The sequence below is a fragment of the Megalobrama amblycephala genome, linkage group LG2, assembly GCF_018812025.1.
Source record: "Megalobrama amblycephala isolate DHTTF-2021 linkage group LG2, ASM1881202v1, whole genome shotgun sequence".
In the NCBI taxonomy this organism is placed as follows: domain Eukaryota; kingdom Metazoa; phylum Chordata; class Actinopteri; order Cypriniformes; family Xenocyprididae; genus Megalobrama; species Megalobrama amblycephala.
In genome coordinates this window covers 58,843,347-58,866,219 of record NC_063045.1, presented here as the reverse complement: position 1 = coordinate 58,866,219, position 22,873 = coordinate 58,843,347, and the positions used below count along the sequence as shown (strand labels likewise).

Genomic DNA, 22,873 nt, shown 5'->3' with positions numbered 1-22,873 from the left:
GTCGTAGAGACTTGAAACTTTGAGAGCTGGTAGTACTCACACCGTCTACGTAATCAGCAAGGCTCACCCCGATTGGCCTGACGGGGGCGCTACAGTGGTCAAAAGTACGACATGGCTCATAACTCCTGAAGGATTCAAAATTTTCGGGTATTTTGGATTTTTTGCAAACTAATTCTAGGTTTTTGGCACGAACCAAACCAGTGCAGCAAGATTCTCTGGAGTCTGACTGTCAATAATTATCAAACATTTCGATTCACGGCGTGGGAAGATATTTTCACTAAACTCGCACACCTATGTAAGAGCTCATTCTGCGGTTCCGTGAAAAAGGATGCGGCAACTGTTCACTTGGTGATGCTATAACAGGAAAAAAAACATGAAAATGGCTACAACTACATCACCGATAGTCCGACTGACTTGAAAATTGGCATGCATAGTTTTGTCCGAGGTTCATTGATTGTCTATGAGGACATTAACGTATTTCAAAAAACATGTCCGCCATCGGCCAATGAAGTTTGAGCAGATATCAGACAAGGTTAACGGAGGCTGATCGAAACAAAACTCACTGGGGCTCTTTGACTTGTGGCCCCAGAGAACTGTGAGAAATTTGAAAGAACTCAGCCACAAGGGGGGTGCCTTCGCATTTTTCACGTGCTTAAAGGATTGTGCATCGTGTGATTTTAAGCACATGTCCATGACATTTGTACCACATTTGTACAACTCCTCACTCAACTTTGCCTCTAGGACCACCGATGTCTATCGAATCGTTCATTAAATATTGGAGATTATTTCAAAAACCAACTTTGGCGAATTAGTCCTAGGTTTTTGACTCAACCTTGATAACTATTAAAAAGCTTTATAACGTTTGCCATTGTCTTTGTCATCTATGATCGAGATGGTTACAGGCTTGCTAATTAAAACATACCTTTTTTTGTGCATGTGCTTAAATGTTTTAAAGCACTTGAACCCCGATAATCGCTGCTTGCAGCTATATTTAAAATTACACTGCTATGATAGTTTAACTAAAAAGTGTATTTGAGGCTATATACTACATAGATCTGGCTATGTGAGACTATAGTTTTAATTAATACCTTTCCTTGACATGACACATAGACACTGCAGTACAGATGGCTCTTTCGGCATTATCCTAAACATTGTGTAAGCATTCATTTCATGTGTCTTTGAACGGAAGAGATGCTCTCGGGAACGTGCATAAACGTCACAGCCTTTTGATTTTCCCGGCAAAAACGTCCTTCAAATAAAAATCAGTCTACAGGCTTTTATAGACAACCTAGGAAGTCGGGGAAGGTCTCGTTTTTTAAGTTTCGCTACTGTTCACACATCGGCAATAAATTATTATTAAATGTATTACAATTCTTATGTATAGCCCCTTTAAAGATTTTATCATCTGGATGACCAAGTGTTCAGGAAAACCGTATGGAAAACAGTTACTATTTTTGCAATTTTGTTTAGTGACACTAGGGATGCATTGATATAAAAATTCTGGCAGATACAGATATGCTGATAACAATTTTCATGTTGTATTAAAATTATTTTGTCTGAATAATAAAAAAAAAAAAAAAAAATTATAATTATTTAGGCATCAAAAATGCATGAAAAATGGATATTCATTCTGAGATGTTAAATATTACATTTAACAGTGTTTTTACAGTATTAATGTTTTAAAGATTAACTTTAAGTAAGCATTACATAATGACAAATATCATCTAATCTGAAAAAGAGCATGCACAATTAAATATCCAGTACTGTAAACTGGATATTTATTTGTGCATGCTCATTTACCTTATTTTTACATTTAGATTACTTTTTCCTAATACTAATTATAAATAATATTAAAAAATCTAATATGATACCAATATATCATGCAACCCCAAGCGATGTTTGTGCCGTAGAAATGACACACTTCAGCTTTAAACTGTAACTTGCTCTTTTTTTATTAATAATATTATTTTGATATTTTAAAAAATAATATTTCATATTTTTTAAATAATAAGAAGCCACGATCATTGATGTCACAAATGGTGCAGGATGAGTATGTTCAAATCACTCTATCACTCTATACTGCAACAGCTTTGCAAACATCATTAAAAACACAATAAACCCAAAAAAAAAAACAACAAAAAAAAAACGTTTAAACAAACAAACAAACAGAATTCCCAGAAGTCTTCAGAGCGCTGAACAAGTGTGACAGACGAAAGCAAGACCTTTCAGAATGTAAACGAGTACCCAGAGGCAGCGCAACTTTCAGAGACAACAAAATCTACATCTGCATCACCAGTGTCACCAGTGGTACTTTCAAAAAAACAACAACATTCACTTGAGATATAAGTGTGTGTGCCACAGGTTCCCCATCACTTTAAATTGCTCGGTCACAACAGTGCATTTAGCGTCTATCAAAAACACAGAAGAAAGAAAAAGAGCCTTGTCTTCAGGAGATTTACTTCAGTCTGAAAGCAAAATAAACCGATTTCTGCATCAAGCCAAATGAACCAAACATTCACTGACATGAAACTAACAGCAGAGAACACAAAAATATTGCAGTATATACAAAAAATAGCCTACTATTTATTCAGACAGTATGTGAAACAGTGTGCAAAAGATAAATGTGTCACTATTACTGTCAATCAAGCCCAATGCACTGCAATGAATACAGTCATTTTAACATCCAGATATAACCCTAACTAGAAAGTGTATAAATACTGCATACTAGTAATAGACGGATAAATCATCATGGCCAATATTTGGCCATTTTGAGATTATTGGCACTGGCTGATAACCATGTCTACTTGGCAAAACAGAAGCATTACATCCTCTTTTAGTGTACAGACAGCCTTGTCAATGGAAAATATGTAAAAAAACAATTATATGGTATAAAATAAGAATTGATTTTAGCAATTTCATCTCACCTACCATTCAAAAGGCATATTGCTCAACTACGACTGCAAAAAAAGTACAAGTTGTGTCGTTTTGAACTAAATTGTGAACAAAAGTTGAATTTATAACAAAACACTAGGCTTAGTATTCCATTTTAATTGATCAGATGGATAAATATTCAAATGAGGGCACTTTCTCCCTGAGGCTCATCATCTGCATCTTTTAGCAAATCAGTATTCAGCTGCATTTCTCCGGCTAATTAATCGGTATATTTACATAATCAAGCCTAACGCATCTATTTGGCGAGGAAGAAAATGGAAAGCGGAACGTTTTGCGTGTTCACATAAAAGCGTAATTGACAGGAAGAGTGCTTACCTGTCAACTATCCCACACATGTCCATCTGTAGATCGCTAAAATTCCCAAACAACATCTGCTGCACTTTGATAAGATCCACTAAACCACTGTCCGTTCGGATGAGGCGCATGCATCCTTGGAAAACATTTAACGGGTTTCTGCACACAGAGCCGTCTTCCGTGTTCGGGCATCCTGCGGACAAAAACACTCACATTTTCACCCGATGCCAAATACACACAAAATAACTTTGTTGTTAACATTGCAGTGTTGTTTTAGTATCATTAAAGGCACAATATGTAAGATTTTTGGATATCCAAAAACCACTAGAACAATGTTATATATTTTGTTGACTTGTGTACTTACATTATCCCAAATGTTTCCAAGAATGTTTAAATCCAGAGAATTTTAACCAGGACACGGACCGTGTCCGTGCGTTGCCTATCAATGACATCACACCCACGTTACCCTTGATTTCCGGTTTTATTTTGTAAAAACCAAAGACGCTTTAATATATTACATATTTTATTAGACAGGTGAGCAACTGTTTGGATACATTTACAGACAGAAAACTAATCGTTATATAGCTCAACACGTTTAGTCTTATTGTTTGAATCTCATTTTCTTGATTATATTAAAATGATATTCTAATATCGATCTTGTTTACTGCAGTGTGCAACAAGTGTCTCATAGCAGCCGCCGAGCGAACACACAGAGTAATGTTATAACATCATTTTAAACACACTCAAATGTATATAATATGATAAACAGTGCTGCGTTACCCCACATACACTTGACCATCATCAAGCTACACCTTTTGAATAGGCGACCTCTAGTGGTGAAAAGTTACACATTGTGCCTTTAATATAATATAACAGTATATTAATGTGCGAGTGTGTGTCTGTACTGTATGTGTGTGGGTTTGAGTGGAAAAGAGAGTGGGAGAAAGAGAGCATGTGCTGTCTGTACATACAAACCCGATTCCAAAAAAGTTGGGACACTGTACAAATTGTGAATAAAAACAGAATGCAATGATGTGGAAGTTTCAAATTTCAATATTTTATTCAGAATACAACATAGATGACATATCAAATGTTTAAACTGAGAAAATTTTAATTTTAAGGGAAAAATAAGTTGATTTTAAATGTCATGGCATCAACACATCTCAAAAAAGTTGGGACAAGGCCATGTTTACCACTGTGTGGCATCCCTTCTTCTTTTTATGACAGTCTGCAAACGTCTGGGGACTGAGGAGACAAGTTGCTCAAGTTTAGGAATAGGAATGTTGTCCCATTCTTGTCTAATACAGGCTTCTAGTTGCTCAATTGTCTTAGGTCTTCTCTGTCGCATCTTTCTCTTTATGATGAGCCAAATGTTTTCTATGGGTGAAAGATCTGGAATGCAGGCTGGCCATTTCAGTACCCGTATCCTTCTTCTACGCAGCCATGATGTTGTAATTGATGCACTATGTGGTCTGGCATTGTCATGTTGGAAAATGCAAGGTCTTCCCTGAAAGAGACGACATCTGGATGGGAGCATATGTTGTTCTAGAACTTGGATATACCTTTCAGCATTGATGGTGCCTTTCCAGATGTGTGATCTGCCCATGCCACACGCACTCATGCAACCCCATACCATCAGAGATGCAGGCTTCTGAACTGAGTGCTGATAACAACTTGGGTTGTCCTTGTCCTCTTTAGTCCAGATGACATGGCGTCCCAGTTTTCCAAAAAGAACTTCAAATTTTGATTCGTCTGACCACAGAACCGTTTTCCACTTTGCCACAGTCCATTTTAAATGAGCCTTGGCCCAGAGAAAACGCCTGTGCTTCTGGATCATGTTTAGATATGGCTTCTTTTTTGACCTATAGAGTTTTAGCCGGCAACAGCGAATGGCACGGTGGATTGTGTTCACCGACAATGTTTTCTGGAAGTATTCCTGAGCCCATGTTGTGATTTCCATTACAGTAGGATTCCTGTATGTGATGCAGTGCCGTCTAAGGGCCCAAAGATCACAGGCATCCAGTATGGTTTTCCGGCCTTGACCCTTACGCACAGAGATTGTTCCAGAGTCTGAATCTCTGGATGATATTATGCACTGTAGATGATGATAACTTCAAACTCTTTGCAATTTTTCTCTGAGAAACTCCTTTCTGATATTGCTCCACTATTTTTTGCCGCAGCATTGGGGGAATTGGTGATCCTCTGCCCATCTTGACTTCTGAGAGACACTGCCACTCTGAGAGGCTCTTTTAATACCCAATCATGTTGCCAATTGACCTAATAAGTTGCAAATTGGTCCTCCAGCTGTTCCTTATATGTACATTTAACTTTTCCGGACTCTTATTGCTACCTGTCCCAACTTTTTTGGAATGTGTAGCTCTCATGAAATCCAAAATGACATTTCAAAATGTCTCACTTTCAACATTTGATATGTTATCTATATTCTATTGTGAATAAAATATAAGTTTATGAGATTTGTAAATTATTGCATTCCTTTTTTATTCACATTTGTACAGTGTCCCAACTTTTTTGGAATCGGGTTTGTAATAAAATGTAACTTTGTCGCAAAAAACATGGAAATAATTTGACATTTTTATCCCACAACACAATTTACCCAGGACTGTATACATAATATGTGTTGACTGCCAAATGATACGTGCTCTACTGCGGCCCAAGGGAAAAACATTGCAGACTGCCATGCATGCAGAGATGGCGTTGACACTCTCTCCTGAGTCTGAGCTAAAGGCAATTAAGCCACCAGCCTCCAGGAGCTGAGAGAGATTCAGCCCCAAACCGCTTGAAAGGTAAACGAATGTGCTTTTCTCAGCGGAAGGTGTGTGTTGAGTGACAAGACGGATTGATTAACGTGAAGGATTCGGCTTGTGTAGAGGGAAATTACTCCGAGCTAGCGTGTAGCTTTGTGTTAGCAGAAGGCGATGGATGGCTAAAGGTTGTTCTTACCGCCTAAGAATAGCTGGCTGTCAGGCGCGACAGGGAAGGAAGTGGACGCTGTAGAGCTGTCGGTTTTGTCCAGGGTGACTGCGAGACGCCCTCGACGGACAACTAGCTCCACCGAGTGCCACTGACCATCATTTAAATTGGCACCTGTGGAAAAGGATCAGGCAAAAATCACAGATACTCAGCACTGCATTAGGGAGATTATTTTCAGCTTTCAGCATTAGGCTTAAAGTATATAAGGAATGGGATAGCTTGGGCTATTTCAGCAGTGTGCAAAACTGTGTGTACATTGTGTACTGTATGTATATTTTGTGTATGCATGAAATACCCGTTTGACATCTGCCAAAATGTGCAGTACACAACTAGAGCACACTTAAAAATACTGTATCCAACAATGCAAAGCTCAACTTTATTTTATTTCCAGTGTGTCAAATTAACCTGAAAGCAACTCCTTCTTGATTCAATATTTGATTGGCCAAAAGTTGAGACATTTTTACACAAAATATGCATTTTTAAAACATTTTGCAGTATGCAAAGGTACATTACCTTATACAACAAGAGTTAGGGGTCGCTTACACAACACCATTTTCTACTAAAAACTGAAAACCTTTCTATGTGTTTTGACTGTTCATTTACACGCAACCACATTTTGAGGGCTTGAAAAAGGGTTTCAACACTGGTGTCAAAAGTATTCACATTCAATACTCAAGTAGAAGTATAGATACTAGGGTTTAAAAATACTTCTGTAGAAGTTGAAGTATCAACTCAAGCTTTTTACTCAAGTAAAAGTGTAAAAGTACTGGTTTCAAAACTACTTAAAGTATAAAAGTAAAAGTAATGTAAGGAAAAAAATGCCATTAAGGACAAAAGCTTAGGCCGCGCTACAGGGGTCTATTGTGCACTCCACCTCCTCAAAATGTCATCAATAACATTTATTGGAATGTAAATGTACATCCAAGCTTAACTGCAGGAATCTGTGAGGGCAACGGAAAGAAAAATGCGGGTAGTTTTGGTGTACCCAGGGCAGGCTTAGTAACAATCAGGGCTTGACATTAACGGGTAGTTTTCAGCTGTTTCAGTTCACATCGCACCAAAAAATGCCAACAAACTCGTCTGTTGGAGTTTGTTGGATAGGTGTGATAACCCTGTTGGCGTTGGTTGGAGTCTGTTTTTACCAGACTGAACATGTTTAATCTGCATTTGTTTGGTCGTCTGAGCATCCAACAAACGGTAACAATCATGGCCGCCATATTAAAGGGTCGTTCCAAACCGAAGTGTTCAAAACTGGCCACTTTAAAGGGCCCTTCGGAATGAAGGATTTCGAAGGGTACAACTGATGGACACTTCGGGCCCCCATGATCCTTTGCACAGGGAAGTTGTTTGTCATCACAGAATGGGTACAGGAGGCTCGGAGTTCGATTTTACCTATAAATGAATGTATAGTATTTTTCTATAGGCTACTACTGTAATATTTATACGAGTTAGATTTAGTACATTATTATGGTCAAAACGACACTGTACTTCAAAAAAATACTTTACAGCTTTATCAGTCCATTCAAATGTTTCAAATACATAGACACAATATACATTATGGTGCGATAAACCAAAAATAAATAAATATATAGGCCTAAACTAACGTTAAACAAAGGGCGCAGCTTGCGCTATCTATCCCCCTTGACTGTCTCGTTAAGATGACGCAGAAGTGCGTTCTAAAAAAGGAGTATTTTTGACCCCTACACCCTTCATCCCTTCGAAGCTCTCCCTCCGGAGGGTATACCCTTTGAAGGGATTAGGGCATAGGGATGAGCCCTTCCGAATGGAACGCAGGGCCTGACGTAATCTAACCTGGCCACGAACCGTTGCCATGACGATGAGACAAGTCCCTGGCAAAGACAGCTGTTTGATCGTGCCCGCGCCTCACGCACACACAACAAAGCACTGGAAACATGACATCGCAGCTTGTTCGTTATAAAAAATAAAATACAGTTTTAAAAAAAACAAACATATAAAATGTACAATAGTTCGTAGTGCAATCCGTGCCATTCAGCAAGAGCACTGCTCCACTTCACCGAAAGAGAGAGGTATAACACCATGAGAGCAACGCAGGTTTACCTTCAGTTTCGTTTTAAATTAATTCGTTTAGGCATGTTTAGCTACATGGTTGTATATGACTATGGGTCATATAAATAAAAAGGGTCATGCTAAAAAAAAAAAAAAAAGATTAAAAACCGATGTATAGGCTACGCTAATTAATTCAAACGTCTCTCTACCGAACTACCTAGCATAATTTGCAGAGGACGAAAAGAAAACAGCCGTTTGATAGCCTAAATGAGCCAGTAGTAGAGAAATAATAACTTTTAATAAATAATCTTTTTTGAGTAACGACCCCCAACACTGTCGTCCTTGCTGGAGTGTGACGTGATTTGTGTCATGTGCAGGTGTGATGGATCGCGTACAAACCAATAGGGTGTCAGAATTTTATAGCCTATGTTTATTCTCATCCAACCACAATCAAATTCACTCTATCCGGATGGTGCGATTTATCTGGATAGTTGTTTTTTTCAAGCCGGAATGAAAACAAGCTGAAATGAAATAAGAGTAACGAGGCTATTTTTAAAATGTAAGGAGTAGAAAGTACAGATAATTGCGTGAAAATGTAAGGAGTAGAAGTAAAAAGTCGTCTGAAAAATAATTACTCCAGTAAAGTATAGATACCCGAAATTTCTACTTAAGTAAGGTAACGAAGTATTTGTACTTCGTTACTTGACACCTCTGGGTTTCAAAGTGCAAGTTTTTGAAAATGATACTATTATTGTCTCCGTGTAAACTACAAAAACATGAATTTGTAAAAAACAGTGACGTCATGCGCATGTGTATTACATGTTCAGTCTATAGGCACATAGCGTTTCTTTACAAAGTGACATTGCCAACTACTGGCCTGGCATGAATAATACAGCGTTTTTAATCGTTTTTGTGGATCCGTGTGAATGGAGATCATTTTGACAATGTTGTCATCTGTACCCAAATCTTTTCAAAAATGCCAAGAAAAACGTTTCTATTTTATCATACCCTTGGATGCATTCCACAATGCAATATGCTCAACTTTACTATCTATAACCAGGGTTATTATTGTTAACTAAAACTAAAACCATAAAAAAAAAACATTTTCATTAGAAATAAACAAAAATAAACTTTAAAGGTGCCCTAGATTGTTTTTTTACAAGATGTAATATAAGTCCTAGGTGTCCCCTGAATGTGTCTGTGAAGTTTCAGCTCAAAATACCCCATAGATTTTTTTAAATAAATGTTTTTAACTGCCTATTTTGGGGCATCATTAACTATGCACTGATTTTTTCAGCGCGCCGCCCCTTTAAGAGATGCGCTCCCTCTGCCCCACGGGCTCTCGACTATATATACATCGCATAATCAAAGTTCACACAGCTAATATAACCCTCAAATGGATCTTTACAAGATGTTCGTCATGCATGCTGTATGCATGATTCGAATTATGTGAGTAAAGTATTTATTTAGATGGTTACGTTTGATTCTGTGTGAGTTTGAGGCTATGCTCTGTGGCTAACGGCTAATGCTACACACTGTTGGAGAGATTTATAAAGAATGAAGTTGTGTTTATGCATTATACAGACTGCAAGTGTTTAAAAATGAAAATAGCGACGGCTCTCTCGTCTCCGTGAATACAGTAAGAAACGATGGTAACTTTATCCACATTTAACAGTACATTAGCAACATGCTAATGAAACATTTAGAAAGACAATTTACAAATATCACTAAAAATATCATGATATCATGGATCATGTCAGTTATTATTGCTCCATCTGCCATTTTTCGCTGTTGTTCTTGCTTGTTTACCTTGTCTGTGCACAGATCCAGCCGTTAATACTGCCTTTCCTTGTCTAATGCGTCGAATGGGCTGGCATTATGCAAATATTGGGGTCATACATATTAATGATCCCGACTGTTACGTAACAGTCTGTGTTATGTTGAGATCCGAGTGCTTTCCGGAAGTCTTTTAAACAAATGAGATTTACATAAGAAGGAGGAAACAATGGGGTTTGAAACTCAATGTATGTCTTTTCCATGTACTGAACTCTTGTTATTTAACTATGCCGAGGTAAATTCAAATTCTGATTCTAGGGCACCTTTAACTAAAATAAAATAGCAAAAAAAAAAAAAAAAAAAAAGCGTATTTCAACATCTAACATTTTCATTTAAAGTACTAAAATAAACTAAAAAAACTAAAATGTAATAAAAGTTATATGGACAATTAAAAAGAATGAACAATGATTTTAGTCAATGATACTAAAATAACACTATGTAACTCCTGTGTGTCAAATTTAAATTTTACTTCATATTTTATCAGACTGCCACAAGTTTTTTGACATGTATCAAAAATGTATCAAAATAAATATATTTCTCAATTAATTGAGTTTCTCAAACAATTAATTGAATCCAAAATAAAAGTTTGTGTTTACATAATATATGTGTGTACTGTGTATATTATGTATATATAAATGCACACACAAACACACATGTATTTATTTAAGAAATATTTACATGTATACATGTATATTTATATTGATATATAATGTATATTATATGTAAATAAATATAATATATTTTTGTTAAAAATATACATGCATGTGTGTGTATTTATATATACATAATATACACAGTACACACACACTTATATTATGTAAACACAAACTTTTATTTTGGATAGTTAATCATTAGACAGCACTAATTTACTTCCAAGATGATGCCTGGCTACCCAATGAGGTCACGTGACAACAATATATCATGCTACTGAAATGTTTGTGTTTGCATACTGCATACTATTTTGACTAAATAGCAGGTAGTGTGTCATATATAAAGTACTTCCGTATTCATTTGGTTTATCAGTAAAAGTAGTTTTAGCCAGAAAGTTAAAAACATTTCCTAACTAAGTTAAGATTTTTTACACATTTTGCATTTGTTTGATGTTTATAATGCCACATGCTGCCATTCTCAGAGCAACAGGTGGCATTGATGTTGACTTTGAGAAACAAGAGAGATGTGTTTCGCTTTTACCATCAAATAAATTGAAACTATATACGTTCTTATATCTGAGTTCAACCTGCTGTGATGTCCGTCATGATCCGTCCGGTCTTATGGATCTGTAGTCGTGCTCTCGCCTCGCTCAGATAAAGCCACATCGTTCCTGCGTTGTGCTGCAGGTCAAAGGTCATCAGCAGGCCCGCTTTGTTCCACGTTCTGAACTGCAGACTGACCGACATGCTTTCTCCACTGGAGACCCACGGCAAACCGAGGAAACTTCCAGGACTGGCAAACGTCACTGGCACATCAATGGATTCGGCGCATGTAAAGGTGACATTCCCCTATGAACGCACAAGATACTGTAGTATAACCAAGACCAAGCCATTTTTTTATGCAAACTACATTTGTGAGAGTAAAGTACCGCAGCCATGACGTCTGCCTCGTAAATTATGCATTTGCCTTCCTGGCTGTTCCTGATACCACTGTCACGGTCATTACGACAATGAATTAAAGGGTTGGTAATTGGTTTAACCCCCAAATTCCCAAGACAGTGGTTGTGAAAAAAGAAAAAAACCCTTGTATAATTGAGGAGAACATGGTAAGGGTCACAGAAATACAAAGCTCTCATTATGGAAAAATTAAGCAGCCAACAACTGACAATTACTAACAAGCCAAATAAAGCAGCCCGAAGACATAACTGTATTAACACATGGTTCCTGCTTACTGCAATGACCACTTGCTTCTCTTTGGCTCGATCAATCACGCTGATATCGTTGTAAAGCACATTTTCCAAGCAGCCATGGAAGTTTCTTCTAGAATGGGCTTTCTGGAGTCCAGCCAATGATGTACCACCAAAACTGATCTTGTAAAAGAACGACAGATTCATGTCAGAAATCACACAGATTGATGGAGTGTTACAAATTTAATATAAGCTAAACTCTCTCGACAGACTGTTGATACTGTATCCAACAACGCAAAGCTCATCTTTATTTTATTTCCAGTGTGTCAAATGAACCTGAAAGAAACTTTTTCTTGATGCAATATTTGATTGGCCAAAAGTTGAGACATTTTTACACAAAATTGGATTAAATATGCATTTTTAAAACATTTTTAAAATTATTTCAACTCCATAAGTTGAAAAAACATGCAAAAATTGCATTTACAGTAATGAAATGCAGTAATAAATAAAAATCTTGTAAATATCAAAAATAGTTTAAAAAAATATAATTGTTAACAAGACTAGTGTGAGAAAATCACTTAGTAATGTTGTCAGCGTAAAGTTATATCCAAATAAAAAATATTATTTTAATATCTGTATGAAAATATATATTATGTGAATAATAATTATTATTATTATTTGTATTAATAATTCTTAAAATAATACTTATTGTTATTAATATTTCTTCATTTTATTGTTTATTTCTTACGTACCTTTCATGTCTACTACTAATTTATTTGAATAATTTCAATATATATTTTTTTTATGTTTTATTGTTTTTTTTTTAATTTATTGTGCCTTTTTATGGCCGCTTTATTTAACTCATTTTTATGTAAAGTACTATTGTGTATGAAATGTGCTCTATAAATAAACTTGCCTTGCCTTGAACATGATGATAGTTTACTGTAATATAAGATATACTGTAAATTGTTGAAATGAACATACATTAGCAGTGTATCATAACAGAGTGAATTACTCAAATAAAGTGAAATCTCTTACTAAACTAATTACACATGGACCTTCTAATTCTTGTTAATTGATGTTGTGTGTATAATTCATGTGTGCGTATGTTTTGTGTGAGCAATTTAAAACGCTATGAGCTGCTCTGTAAATTATACTGAACTAATTGTGTGAGAGGTTGTTAAATGCTCACCTCGTCAATCTCAGAGTGACTCAAATACTCAGGGAGCTGTAACTGCTGGGTGTTTTTGTCCACGGTGAAGTTAACTAGTCCTCGAACCCGCTCGATGCTGACATGGTGCCAGTGCTGGTCGTCCAAAAGACTGCCAAGAGATACGAGAGGGTGAAAATCCCCCGACGAACCCCTGCCTGAATCAAACACAGGATCATTTGTTGGTTAGGGTGACTTGTTGATTTTACAAATGTGTGGTTAAACCTTAAACGTCTTTCAGCAGAAACCGACAACAGAAAAGACCATTTCCATTTCTAAGATGGGTAAAGTTATTTTACCTAAAAATGAAAATTCTGTCATTAATTACTCACCCTCATGGTGTTCCAAACCCGTAAGACCTTTGTTCTACTTCAGAACACAAATTAAGATACTTTTTATGAAATCCAAGAGCTTTCTGACCCCTCCATAGACAGCAATTTAATTACCACTTTTAACAGTGATGCACGGGTCGGCCTGTTTTCCAACCCGCGGGTCCCGCTTTTATGAAATTATTGGCCCGCCCCGCACCACTGTATCTATTTTTACAACCCGCCCCGCCCCTGCGACCATTTAATAGACATACTAGGCATTGTAATGTAAATTAAAACAGCCTTTATTTCAGCCTGAAAGTGCTTGGAAACATCACCCTGTAAACTGGCAACAACATACGATTATGAATATGAACCATAAATCAGTAATAACAAGATAATGATAAACATTTTCAACATTTACAAAGCAGCGTTTGTATTCATCTAATAGGCTAAACAATTTTTTTTATTTCAGTTGGGACATTTTAAAACGCTTAACATGAAAAACGTGGCTTAATGTGCTAAGTGATATAAACAGACCAAATTTCATACTATTAAACATCATACAGTGGCATGAAAAAGTATGTGAACCCCTCGCAGAAACTGTGAAAATGAGAATTATTGTAATAAAATAAGAGGGATAATAAAAAATGCATGTTATTTTTTGTTTAGTACTGTCCTGAGTAAGATATTTTACATAAAGATGTTTGCATTTAGTTCACAAGACAAAACAATAGATGAATTTATTAAAATAACCCCATTCATAAGTATGTGAAGCATTGATTCTCAATACTGTGTGTGGTCACCTGATGATCCACGACTGTTTTTATGTTTTGTGATGGTTGTTCATGAGTCTCTTGTTTGTCCTGAGCAGTTAAACTGAGCTCTGTTCTTCAGAAAAATCCTCCAGCTCCTGCAGATTCATCAGTTTTCAAGCATTTTTGCATATTTGAACCCTTTCCAGCAGTGACTGAATGATTTTGAGATCTGTGTTTTCATACTGAGGACAACTGAGGGACTCAAACTCAACTATTAAAAAAGGTTCAAACATTCACTGATGCTCCAGAAGGAAACACGATGCATTAAGAGTCGGGGGGTGAAAACTTTTGAATTCAAATATCAAGGTAAAATGTACTTAATTTTTCTGCCGGGAAACATGAAAGTATCTTCTGTTGGTTCCGAAGGGCTGTACTAAATGAAAAACAATGATATTTAAACAAAATAAGAAAAATTGTGACATCTTCATCCTGTTCAAAAGTTTTCACCCCCCCGACTCTTAATGCATCGTGTTTCCTTCTGGAGCATCAGTGAATGTTTGAACCTTTTTTAATAGTTGAGTTTGAGTCCCTCAGTTGCCCTCAGTATGAAAACACAGATCTCAAAATCATACAGCCACTGCTGGAAAGGGTTCAAACATGCAGAAATGCTTGAAAACTGATGAATCTGCAGGAGCTGGAGGATTTTTCTGAAGAACAGAGCTCAGTTTAACTGCTCAGGACAAACAAGAGACTCATGAACAACCATCACAAAACATAAAAACAGTCGTGGATCATCAGGTGACCACACACAGTATTGAGAATCAATGCTTCACATACTTATGAATGGGGTTATTTTAATAAATTCAGCTATTGTTTTGTCTTGTGAACTAAATGCAAACATCTTTTATGTAAAATATCTTACTCAGGACAGTACTAAACAAAAAATAACATGCATTTTTTTATTATCCCTCTTATTTTATTAAAATAATTCTCATTTTCACAGATTCTGCAAGGGGTTCACATACTTTTTCATGCCACTGTACTAATAAAGTATACTACAGAAAAGCAGTTGAGCCCAGAATATGAACACAATTCGTTTAATTTCACATTGTGTTTTCCTCCCATATAAAACCGCTATAAAGGAAAAGCTTAACGTCGTTTAATGTAGCCTACTAAGTCAGAGATCAAAGATCAAATTCTGCGCAAAACAGTTATTCTATATAGTATGCTTTATTTGTATGGTATTTACTAAGTTTGGTTTGTTAATAACACTGCCTTTAGTAAATTAAGCCACGTTAAGCTCTTTCACATTAAGCGTTTTATATATCCCTTTCAGATTTGTAGGACAACAGTTCACAGCCTACACTACATAACCACTGAACTTTTGTTTTATTTAACACACGGAAATGTTCATTTAGCGTTTTTACGTTCGTCGTGCAAAAAAAAAAAGAATGGCATCCACTGTACTGGGGTTTAATCTATTTTGCCTAGACTCCACCCACGCTCGCTTGATGCGCTTGTGGCGGGGATACAGAGAATCATTTTTGACACCTTTGCAAGCACAGGAAAGGCGATTGAGTGCGGCTGCAAGAAGCTTAGAATGTCCTCTCTGTCCCAGAAGAACCGGCCCTCAATGTAGCGTTTTATTTTGTTTTATTTCTCCATTTTTGTTGTCTTGGCTGGCAGTGGGAGCTGCTTGGCGTGCCACTTTTGTGACGCCAAAGGTTTGGGGACATCAAGCAGGTTACATTGCTATGGCCCTCGTATTGTAACCTTATCAAAGAACCTAATAAACTATGAAAATAGATATTCCCAAATATTTAATATAGGCTATAGCAAATTGCTCGCAACATACATGGATTTTTTTTTTTTAATGACCCGCCCCAACCCGCCCCGCAAATAAAGTGACAATTTCTTAACCCGCCTCAACCCGACCCACAGGTTATGAGACGACCCGCGCATCACTAACTTTTAAGGTCCAGAAAGGTAGTAAAGACATCATTAAAATAGTCCAGGTGACTACAGTGGTTCAACCTTAATGTTATGAAGTGGCGAGAATATTTTTTGTGCACAAAAACAAACAAAAATAACAACTTTATTCAACAATATCTTCTCTCTCAAAGATGAACAAAGGTCTTATGGGTGTGGGACGACATGAGGGTGAGTAATTAATGACAGAAATTTCATTTTTGGGTGAACAAACCCTTTAACTGGATTAACATGTGACAACAATGTAGCCTAACCGTTTGAAACATCTGTTGCATATATAGTTTTACATACTATTTTTAAACATAATAAGTAGTATATATAGCATTTATGGCATTGTCCAGTATGCAGTAAGCAGCTTGCAATTGTTAATTTCTGAACACAAGTTATTAGAGAGATAAATATAAGAAGTTGTCAAGGCAACAACTTTAAGTTGAAGTACTAAAATAACCTAAAATAACTAAATCTAAAACCTTATAAACTTATACTAAAACCTAAAAACTATACAAACATAAAAAACTAATTAAAAAACCCTTTAAAACTAAAATAAAAACAGAAAATATACATAAAAAACCTAATTCAAAATATTAACAAAAAGTATATCAGTGATACTGAAATAACACTGACTCACAGACACTGAAATATAGATCTGCAGGAAACTTTCATTACGAACGTGCCACAGAATGACAGCGCAGCATAATTACAAAGAAATATTACACTGAAATAGCATTTTCTTGTAAAAGGTACTCCAATAATCTTTAAGTTTACAAGAAGAAAAACATTTTTAAAAGTGTTGTTGCCTTGTCTGGTTGCCAAGGAAAGTGAGTTAAGATGAGGCAAATGGTACTTTAATAATCCAAACAAAAGACTAAGACACTCAGGAATACAGATGAGCAAAAAACCCTAAGACACTGAAATTTAGACCTACGAACATGCCACAGAATGACAGTGCAGCAACTACACGCATGTTCTCCCTCGTATGTTTTACGTTACGCAACACATCTATCAATTATTCATCAGAGTTACAGTGACGTGCGGCTGGTCATGCCGCTGGTCAGTTACCATCAGAATACAAACAAGCTCTGCTTTGTTTTTATGCACATGCGAGGACGGCTGTACGCTCTGATGTCATTTAACATTTAGTGTTTTGCTGTTCAATATTTCATGATCTTTGTTCCTTTCAGAAAGCAAGCAGAACAGCAGAATCGCTGCTCTCAGCCTTGACCTCTCATGTTCGCTCATACAACAATGATACTCATATTTGTGTTTGAAGAGCGCTCTGATTAACACCACGGGCACATGGAAAAATAATATATGACAACACTTTTTTTAAACTGTCATCATCTGACAATGAGAAACGCCTGTCCGCTTCTGTTATCTCGGTAAAAGTGACCCTGAATTTGACAGTTTTTGCTCAAGGCTTTTACATTAGACATCAAGTGACAACCCAACAAAATACCAAAATTGTAAATGATTTTCCTTAAAGGGGGCCTAATATACCCTTTTTCAGAGTCTTCATTTTGTTTTTGGGCTCCACTAGATAAGTTTTAATGATTGATGTTCCAAAAAACTCATTGTTTCCCCCATATTTGACACTGTTGTCTGTCAGTAATGCTCTATTTAGTTTCTGTCTCTATGAAGCCCCTCCTTCTGAAAAGCGCAATGTGCTCTGATTGGTCGGCTGGACCAGTGTGTTGTGATTGGTCAAGCGCTTCGAGTGTGTTTGGGAAATGCCACGCCCCTTGCGAAAACCTTGAGGTTCAACTAAGCGGCAACCTCCCCCCGTTTCTCTTGAAGCCACTACGGAAGTGACTTAAACTGCAATTCATCGACTGGCCACTAGGAACAGACTCCAAAAGAAAGCAGAATCTCATTGAGCCCCATGTTAAAATGCCCAACTTTACAGCAGAAAAAAAAACATGCTTACAGCCTGGTACAAATTGTGGTTTTGGTCTGTATATAGCTTATTTTGCCCTTCATGTGTGATTTTTTATTTTATAACTCATCCATTTAAATTATATTAAGCCTTAAAGTTCTGTATAATTAAGGGCGCCTCTTTGCCCATTTTCTGTTATCCGGGAGTGACGCGCGGTGACGCGCTGCCAAGATGGCAACGGCCGGCTTTAGGTTTGGTAAAATAATAAGGACACTACGTCCATATTATTTTACAGTCTATGGGTTCAACACACTACTGACTAACTCAACCAGGCCCCGCCCCTTTATTTTGCATATGCCTTGGGCGAGAATTATTTAAATAAGGAGAATAACTCCCTTTGGAGTAACTTTGCAGACCTTTTTCATGCCCAAACAGCAAAATTACACATTAAATAAAGTGGAACATGTAAAAATCATAATGGGACCCCTTTAAATGTATTCATTTATTCCCTGAACCACCATCCTAAAGATATTTCCACTGTAATTTCCCTATTACCACTGTAAACAAACTCTTCTGAAATGTTTACCACTCTAAAGTCGTCCTGTTTATGCAATAGAAACATATTTTCTCCCAAAAATATGTTAGTTCTTAATATAACCATAAAAACACACAGTAGAAGTGCTGCCAGAGCGTCAAAGCAGCAGGTGAAATAAAACTGCTCTAAACATCTCAGCATCTCCGTCAGAACTGACACACACCACAGTTTATTTCACAGATCTGGAGTTGAGAGTGCCGTCTACTTTAGGGAGGTTAAAAGTAAGGGTTTGAGGCTTTAAAAAGTTACAGTTTTACACCAGCCAGTCACAAGTTGTGCAATATGCATGCAGGGTTTTAGCAGGTTGTCAAGTTGATGTTAATTGAGCTTATGTTGTATTGATGTCATTGATGTCTGATATTCACATATATTTTAGTATTATTTATAAAGTTATTTTAGTATTAATTATAAAGCCTAACATGGTAACATCTAAATTAATCATCTAAATTAATCAAATCGCCAAACAATACACCTATATAGGTCGTTTGTCACTTCCCTGAAATACGACCCATAGGAGCGTTCGCTAAAGTTGCACACCTATCGACAACAAGACACTTTCATTTTAATGCATTGTTCCCTTTTATCATTGCAATATATAACAACTTGCAATCATGTGATCATGCGATCGTGGGTTCGATCCCAGGGAACGCATGTGCTCATAAAGTGTGTATTAGGGCTGTAACGATATGCGATATGAAACCGAAATCGCGATACGCAGGTCCACGAACCTGTATCGCGATGTGAGAAGGCAGAATCGCGACACACCCCTTCCAACTCCCAGAGTTATCCTTCCTGTCCAGATCCAATGCTACCACATTTTTAAATTACTATAAGTAATAGGGGTGTAACGATTTATCGTAGATGGTGTGTCTCAATCAGCTCTCTAGTTCAGTAAGTGTTTCGGGCACACATTGAATCTTGCAAGCAGGTTTAAACGTTTCTCATGTCAGTCTCTTGCATGGTCGCGTGAGAAAAGTCGTGGCTTTCTTTCACCGCAGTGCACAGCAATAGCTGTGCTCACAGAAAAGCAAAAGACGCTTGTGATGCTTTGCTTTAAGTTAGGGGCCGTTCACATATTGCGTCTTTTCCACGTGCAAGTCAGTTATTATTTTCAAATGTAGCCGGGCGGCAGGCGTGCTCATAATGGGATCAACGCGGTCGCGACGCGCATGCAATTCTCAACTTCTCAGAATGCCGCAAGGGCACCGCAGGTCGTGTGACAAGAATCAACCGATCAGCTATGGCCTTTCCTTAACAAAACATCAAAAGCTCAGCCGAACAGCTGATCATAGCTGATCATACCTGTTCATGGTGGTTTTTATATCTTATCTCCATCAATATATCTCGTAGTAAAACTAATGCAAGGGCTAGAAATCATTTATCCTTTGCAGAAACATCCTGATCCTCTTGGAGAGCTCAGTTCATGGTTGCATAGCAACGGCCGACGCCACAGGAGCGCAAGCGCTTTGGAAAGAAGGAGAAGCGGTGCGGCCGCGCCTTCCACGCCTTTTTAGACGCGATATGTGAACGGCCCCTATTCATAATTCTAAGTTCATGTTAAATTTAACATTTTTTTTCAGTGACAGACAGCCCTATTCAACTGTTAATTTGAATACAGAAGGTTTTTATTAAAATGTTATATTTATTTATTTTATTGAAATGTGATCTTGTATGTACAACAAGGAAAATTATTGAAATTTGTTCATGTTTTTTTAATAAATCTTGTTTGAATTTCAGTTTCATTTTGTTCAAAATATCGTTATACGTATCGTATCGTGAACTCTGTATCGAGATACGTACCGTATCGTGACCTGAGCGTATCGTTACACCCCTAGTGTGTATGCACTATAAATCACTAAGGGTAGGTTTAGGGATGGGGTGGGTGTAGTCGTTAATAAAAAATGAGTTTTGCTAAATGGAAATTAGAGAAATGGTGTAAAAATTGAACACGCATTTTGATTGGTAACGATACTCATACGTCATTTCATGACGACAGACGTAACACAACACTGTCATTATTTTTATGCCAGCTAGAGGGCGCATGACTTTAAAACATAAATATAGGTCGTAATAAGGTGCTTTCTTTTTTGAGGGCAGTCTGCAAAAATGTTATTTAACAATTGTTTAGTTTTAATTTATTTTTATTTCAGTTTAAATGTTAGTACTTTAAATCTTATTTCAGTTAGTTACCATAGCAAAAATTCAAATTCATATTCATTGTGAATGTATATGTATGCATAATTAATGCATTATTTTTACAAACACATGCTGTAAACAGACCATGAAAGGAACATGAAATCAAAATGGACTCAATTTACTTTCTTTATTCATGCTTTTGGTCTTATTTTGAATTATCAGAAAATCGATGTCCATAGCAACCCGCAACACAAACTTAATATGTATATTTACAGTAAATATCACAATACCGATACTTAAACGATACTATGGCAAAAACCTAAAACAGCAGGAAAAGTAAATAAATAACACATATGACAGAACTCTTTCTTGACCAGTGTGCAGCTGATAATTCTGGATTTGAGCTTCATTGCCCTGAAGTTAGAGTTAGATTTAATATAATTTTTTAATGTTTATTATTTTCATGCTCAATAAAATTGTAAATTAGTCCAATTTGCTGTTATGCTTTTTTGCTGTTTTTTTTTAAGATTACTGTAAAAATTATATTACTGTAAATAATTAGAGCAATGTTATTAAAGCATAAATTGGTTTAAAATAACTGTATATACCCTTCACATATTTATGAATTTTTAAATTAATTTTATTTTTGCAACCAGATATCACTTATTAAACTTAGACTCAATAATACACCTCAGGTCTGCTTGCACGAGTAAAATAAATAAAAAACACTCGTTGGCAAGATGCTTTTGACTCCCTTCGCTTGCGTTATTTTGTAACATCTTTTGCAGACGGGCTTTGTGGTGTCCGTGGGCTTGCCCTGACTGGCGGCAATGTAAGCAAAATAATGCCATATTTCGCTTCGTGCATCTGCTTTCTCAACAATTTGTGGAAGGTCTGCAAGAGCACATGTATATGCAACCATACCTCTCGTTTCGTCACCATAAAAGCCGCTGCGCAGTTGAGAGGAATAAACACGCACTCAATGTGCTTTAGAAGAAGCGCGCTGCACGCACATCGTGCAACACTAGGTCAATGCGGTCAAAACATTGTATATATACAAATCCTAACAAAGTTTGGGGTAAAATATGAAGAACTGGAGCACAATATAAACAGACATTTTGATGAATGCAAACTACCAGCAAAATAAAATAGTTTGGGATATGGGGCATAAATCTTCATGTCACAGCTTGTTTGCAGATGTATTATTCGGCACAGACAGCAGCGAGAGTTTGCCAGCGACTAACATCTGTTTCTGCATCAAAACAACAACAACGTCAGACAAAAACCCTGTTCAGCGCATCTGACTCTTTCTGATTATCGGACCTGTGGCACAGTTTGCCTTCCAATATGCTAGATTTAAGTCCATTGGTGCTGGATATTTATTTAGGCTTTAGATGGGGATGTTGGAATATTTCAAGGACAATGAAGACAGAATGAATCCAATACGCTTCTCAAACAAACCTCTGAAAATCTTATGATGCTGGAAACGTTAGCTAATCCAGTCAACAGACCTTATATAAAATTCAAGCATGTCCTACCAGCTGAGATATGATCGCTGCTTCATCCAGTGCTGTAATCTTCACATGTACAAATGCCAAAGTCAAACGTAAATGGCAAATCAAGCAAGTATGTTTAATTGTCAAACTCATATACAGACATGAAGCATGTGAGATTTACAATAATAGACTGAGACAAGAGGAGAAAACACAGTAAAGAACAATCAGATCTGTTTCACCTATTCAATGAGATTACATGACGTTTTATGCTTCTCCAGAGTAAGGAACATATGAAACAAAGAAAAATTGAACTAAGGTCAAAATTAGAGATGCAGCGATCGATCGGCCAGGGATCAGAATCGGCCGGTTTCCCTCATGATCGGCCCAGATTGGTGATCTGCCGAACAGCCTCATTTCTTACCGATTCCGAGCCGATCCGTTTTGTTACCAGCGGCACAGGCAATAACGTCAGCTGCGCGTTCTCGCTCTCTTCTCTGTCACGGTGAAGTGACACACACCCGCGCGGGCACCTCCTTTCTCTCACTCGTCTCATTCGCTGCGGTTAAATAG

At 37.0% G+C, this 22,873-nt stretch overlaps 1 protein-coding gene across 3 annotated transcripts in view; it reads right to left on the bottom strand.

The window, feature by feature from the left end:
• The window catches only part of cntnap3 (contactin associated protein family member 3), a 151,305-nt gene that overhangs the window by 60,262 nt on the left and 68,170 nt on the right, over positions 1–22,873 (bottom strand). For 2 of the 3 annotated variants that reach the window (XM_048181244.1, XM_048181245.1), the window contains exons 6-10: positions 13,131–13,306; positions 11,984–12,121; positions 11,339–11,600; positions 6,208–6,351; positions 3,268–3,439 (exon numbers count right to left, since the gene is read on the bottom strand). In XM_048181244.1, coding sequence (XP_048037201.1) covers positions 3,268–3,439; positions 6,208–6,351; positions 11,339–11,600; positions 11,984–12,121; positions 13,131–13,306 — 892 coding nt within the window. Of the gene's footprint in view, positions 1–3,267; positions 3,440–6,207; positions 6,352–11,338; positions 11,601–11,957; positions 12,122–13,130; positions 13,307–22,873 lie in introns of those variants that run through there. The other variant, XM_048181246.1, reaches the window with a different exon arrangement.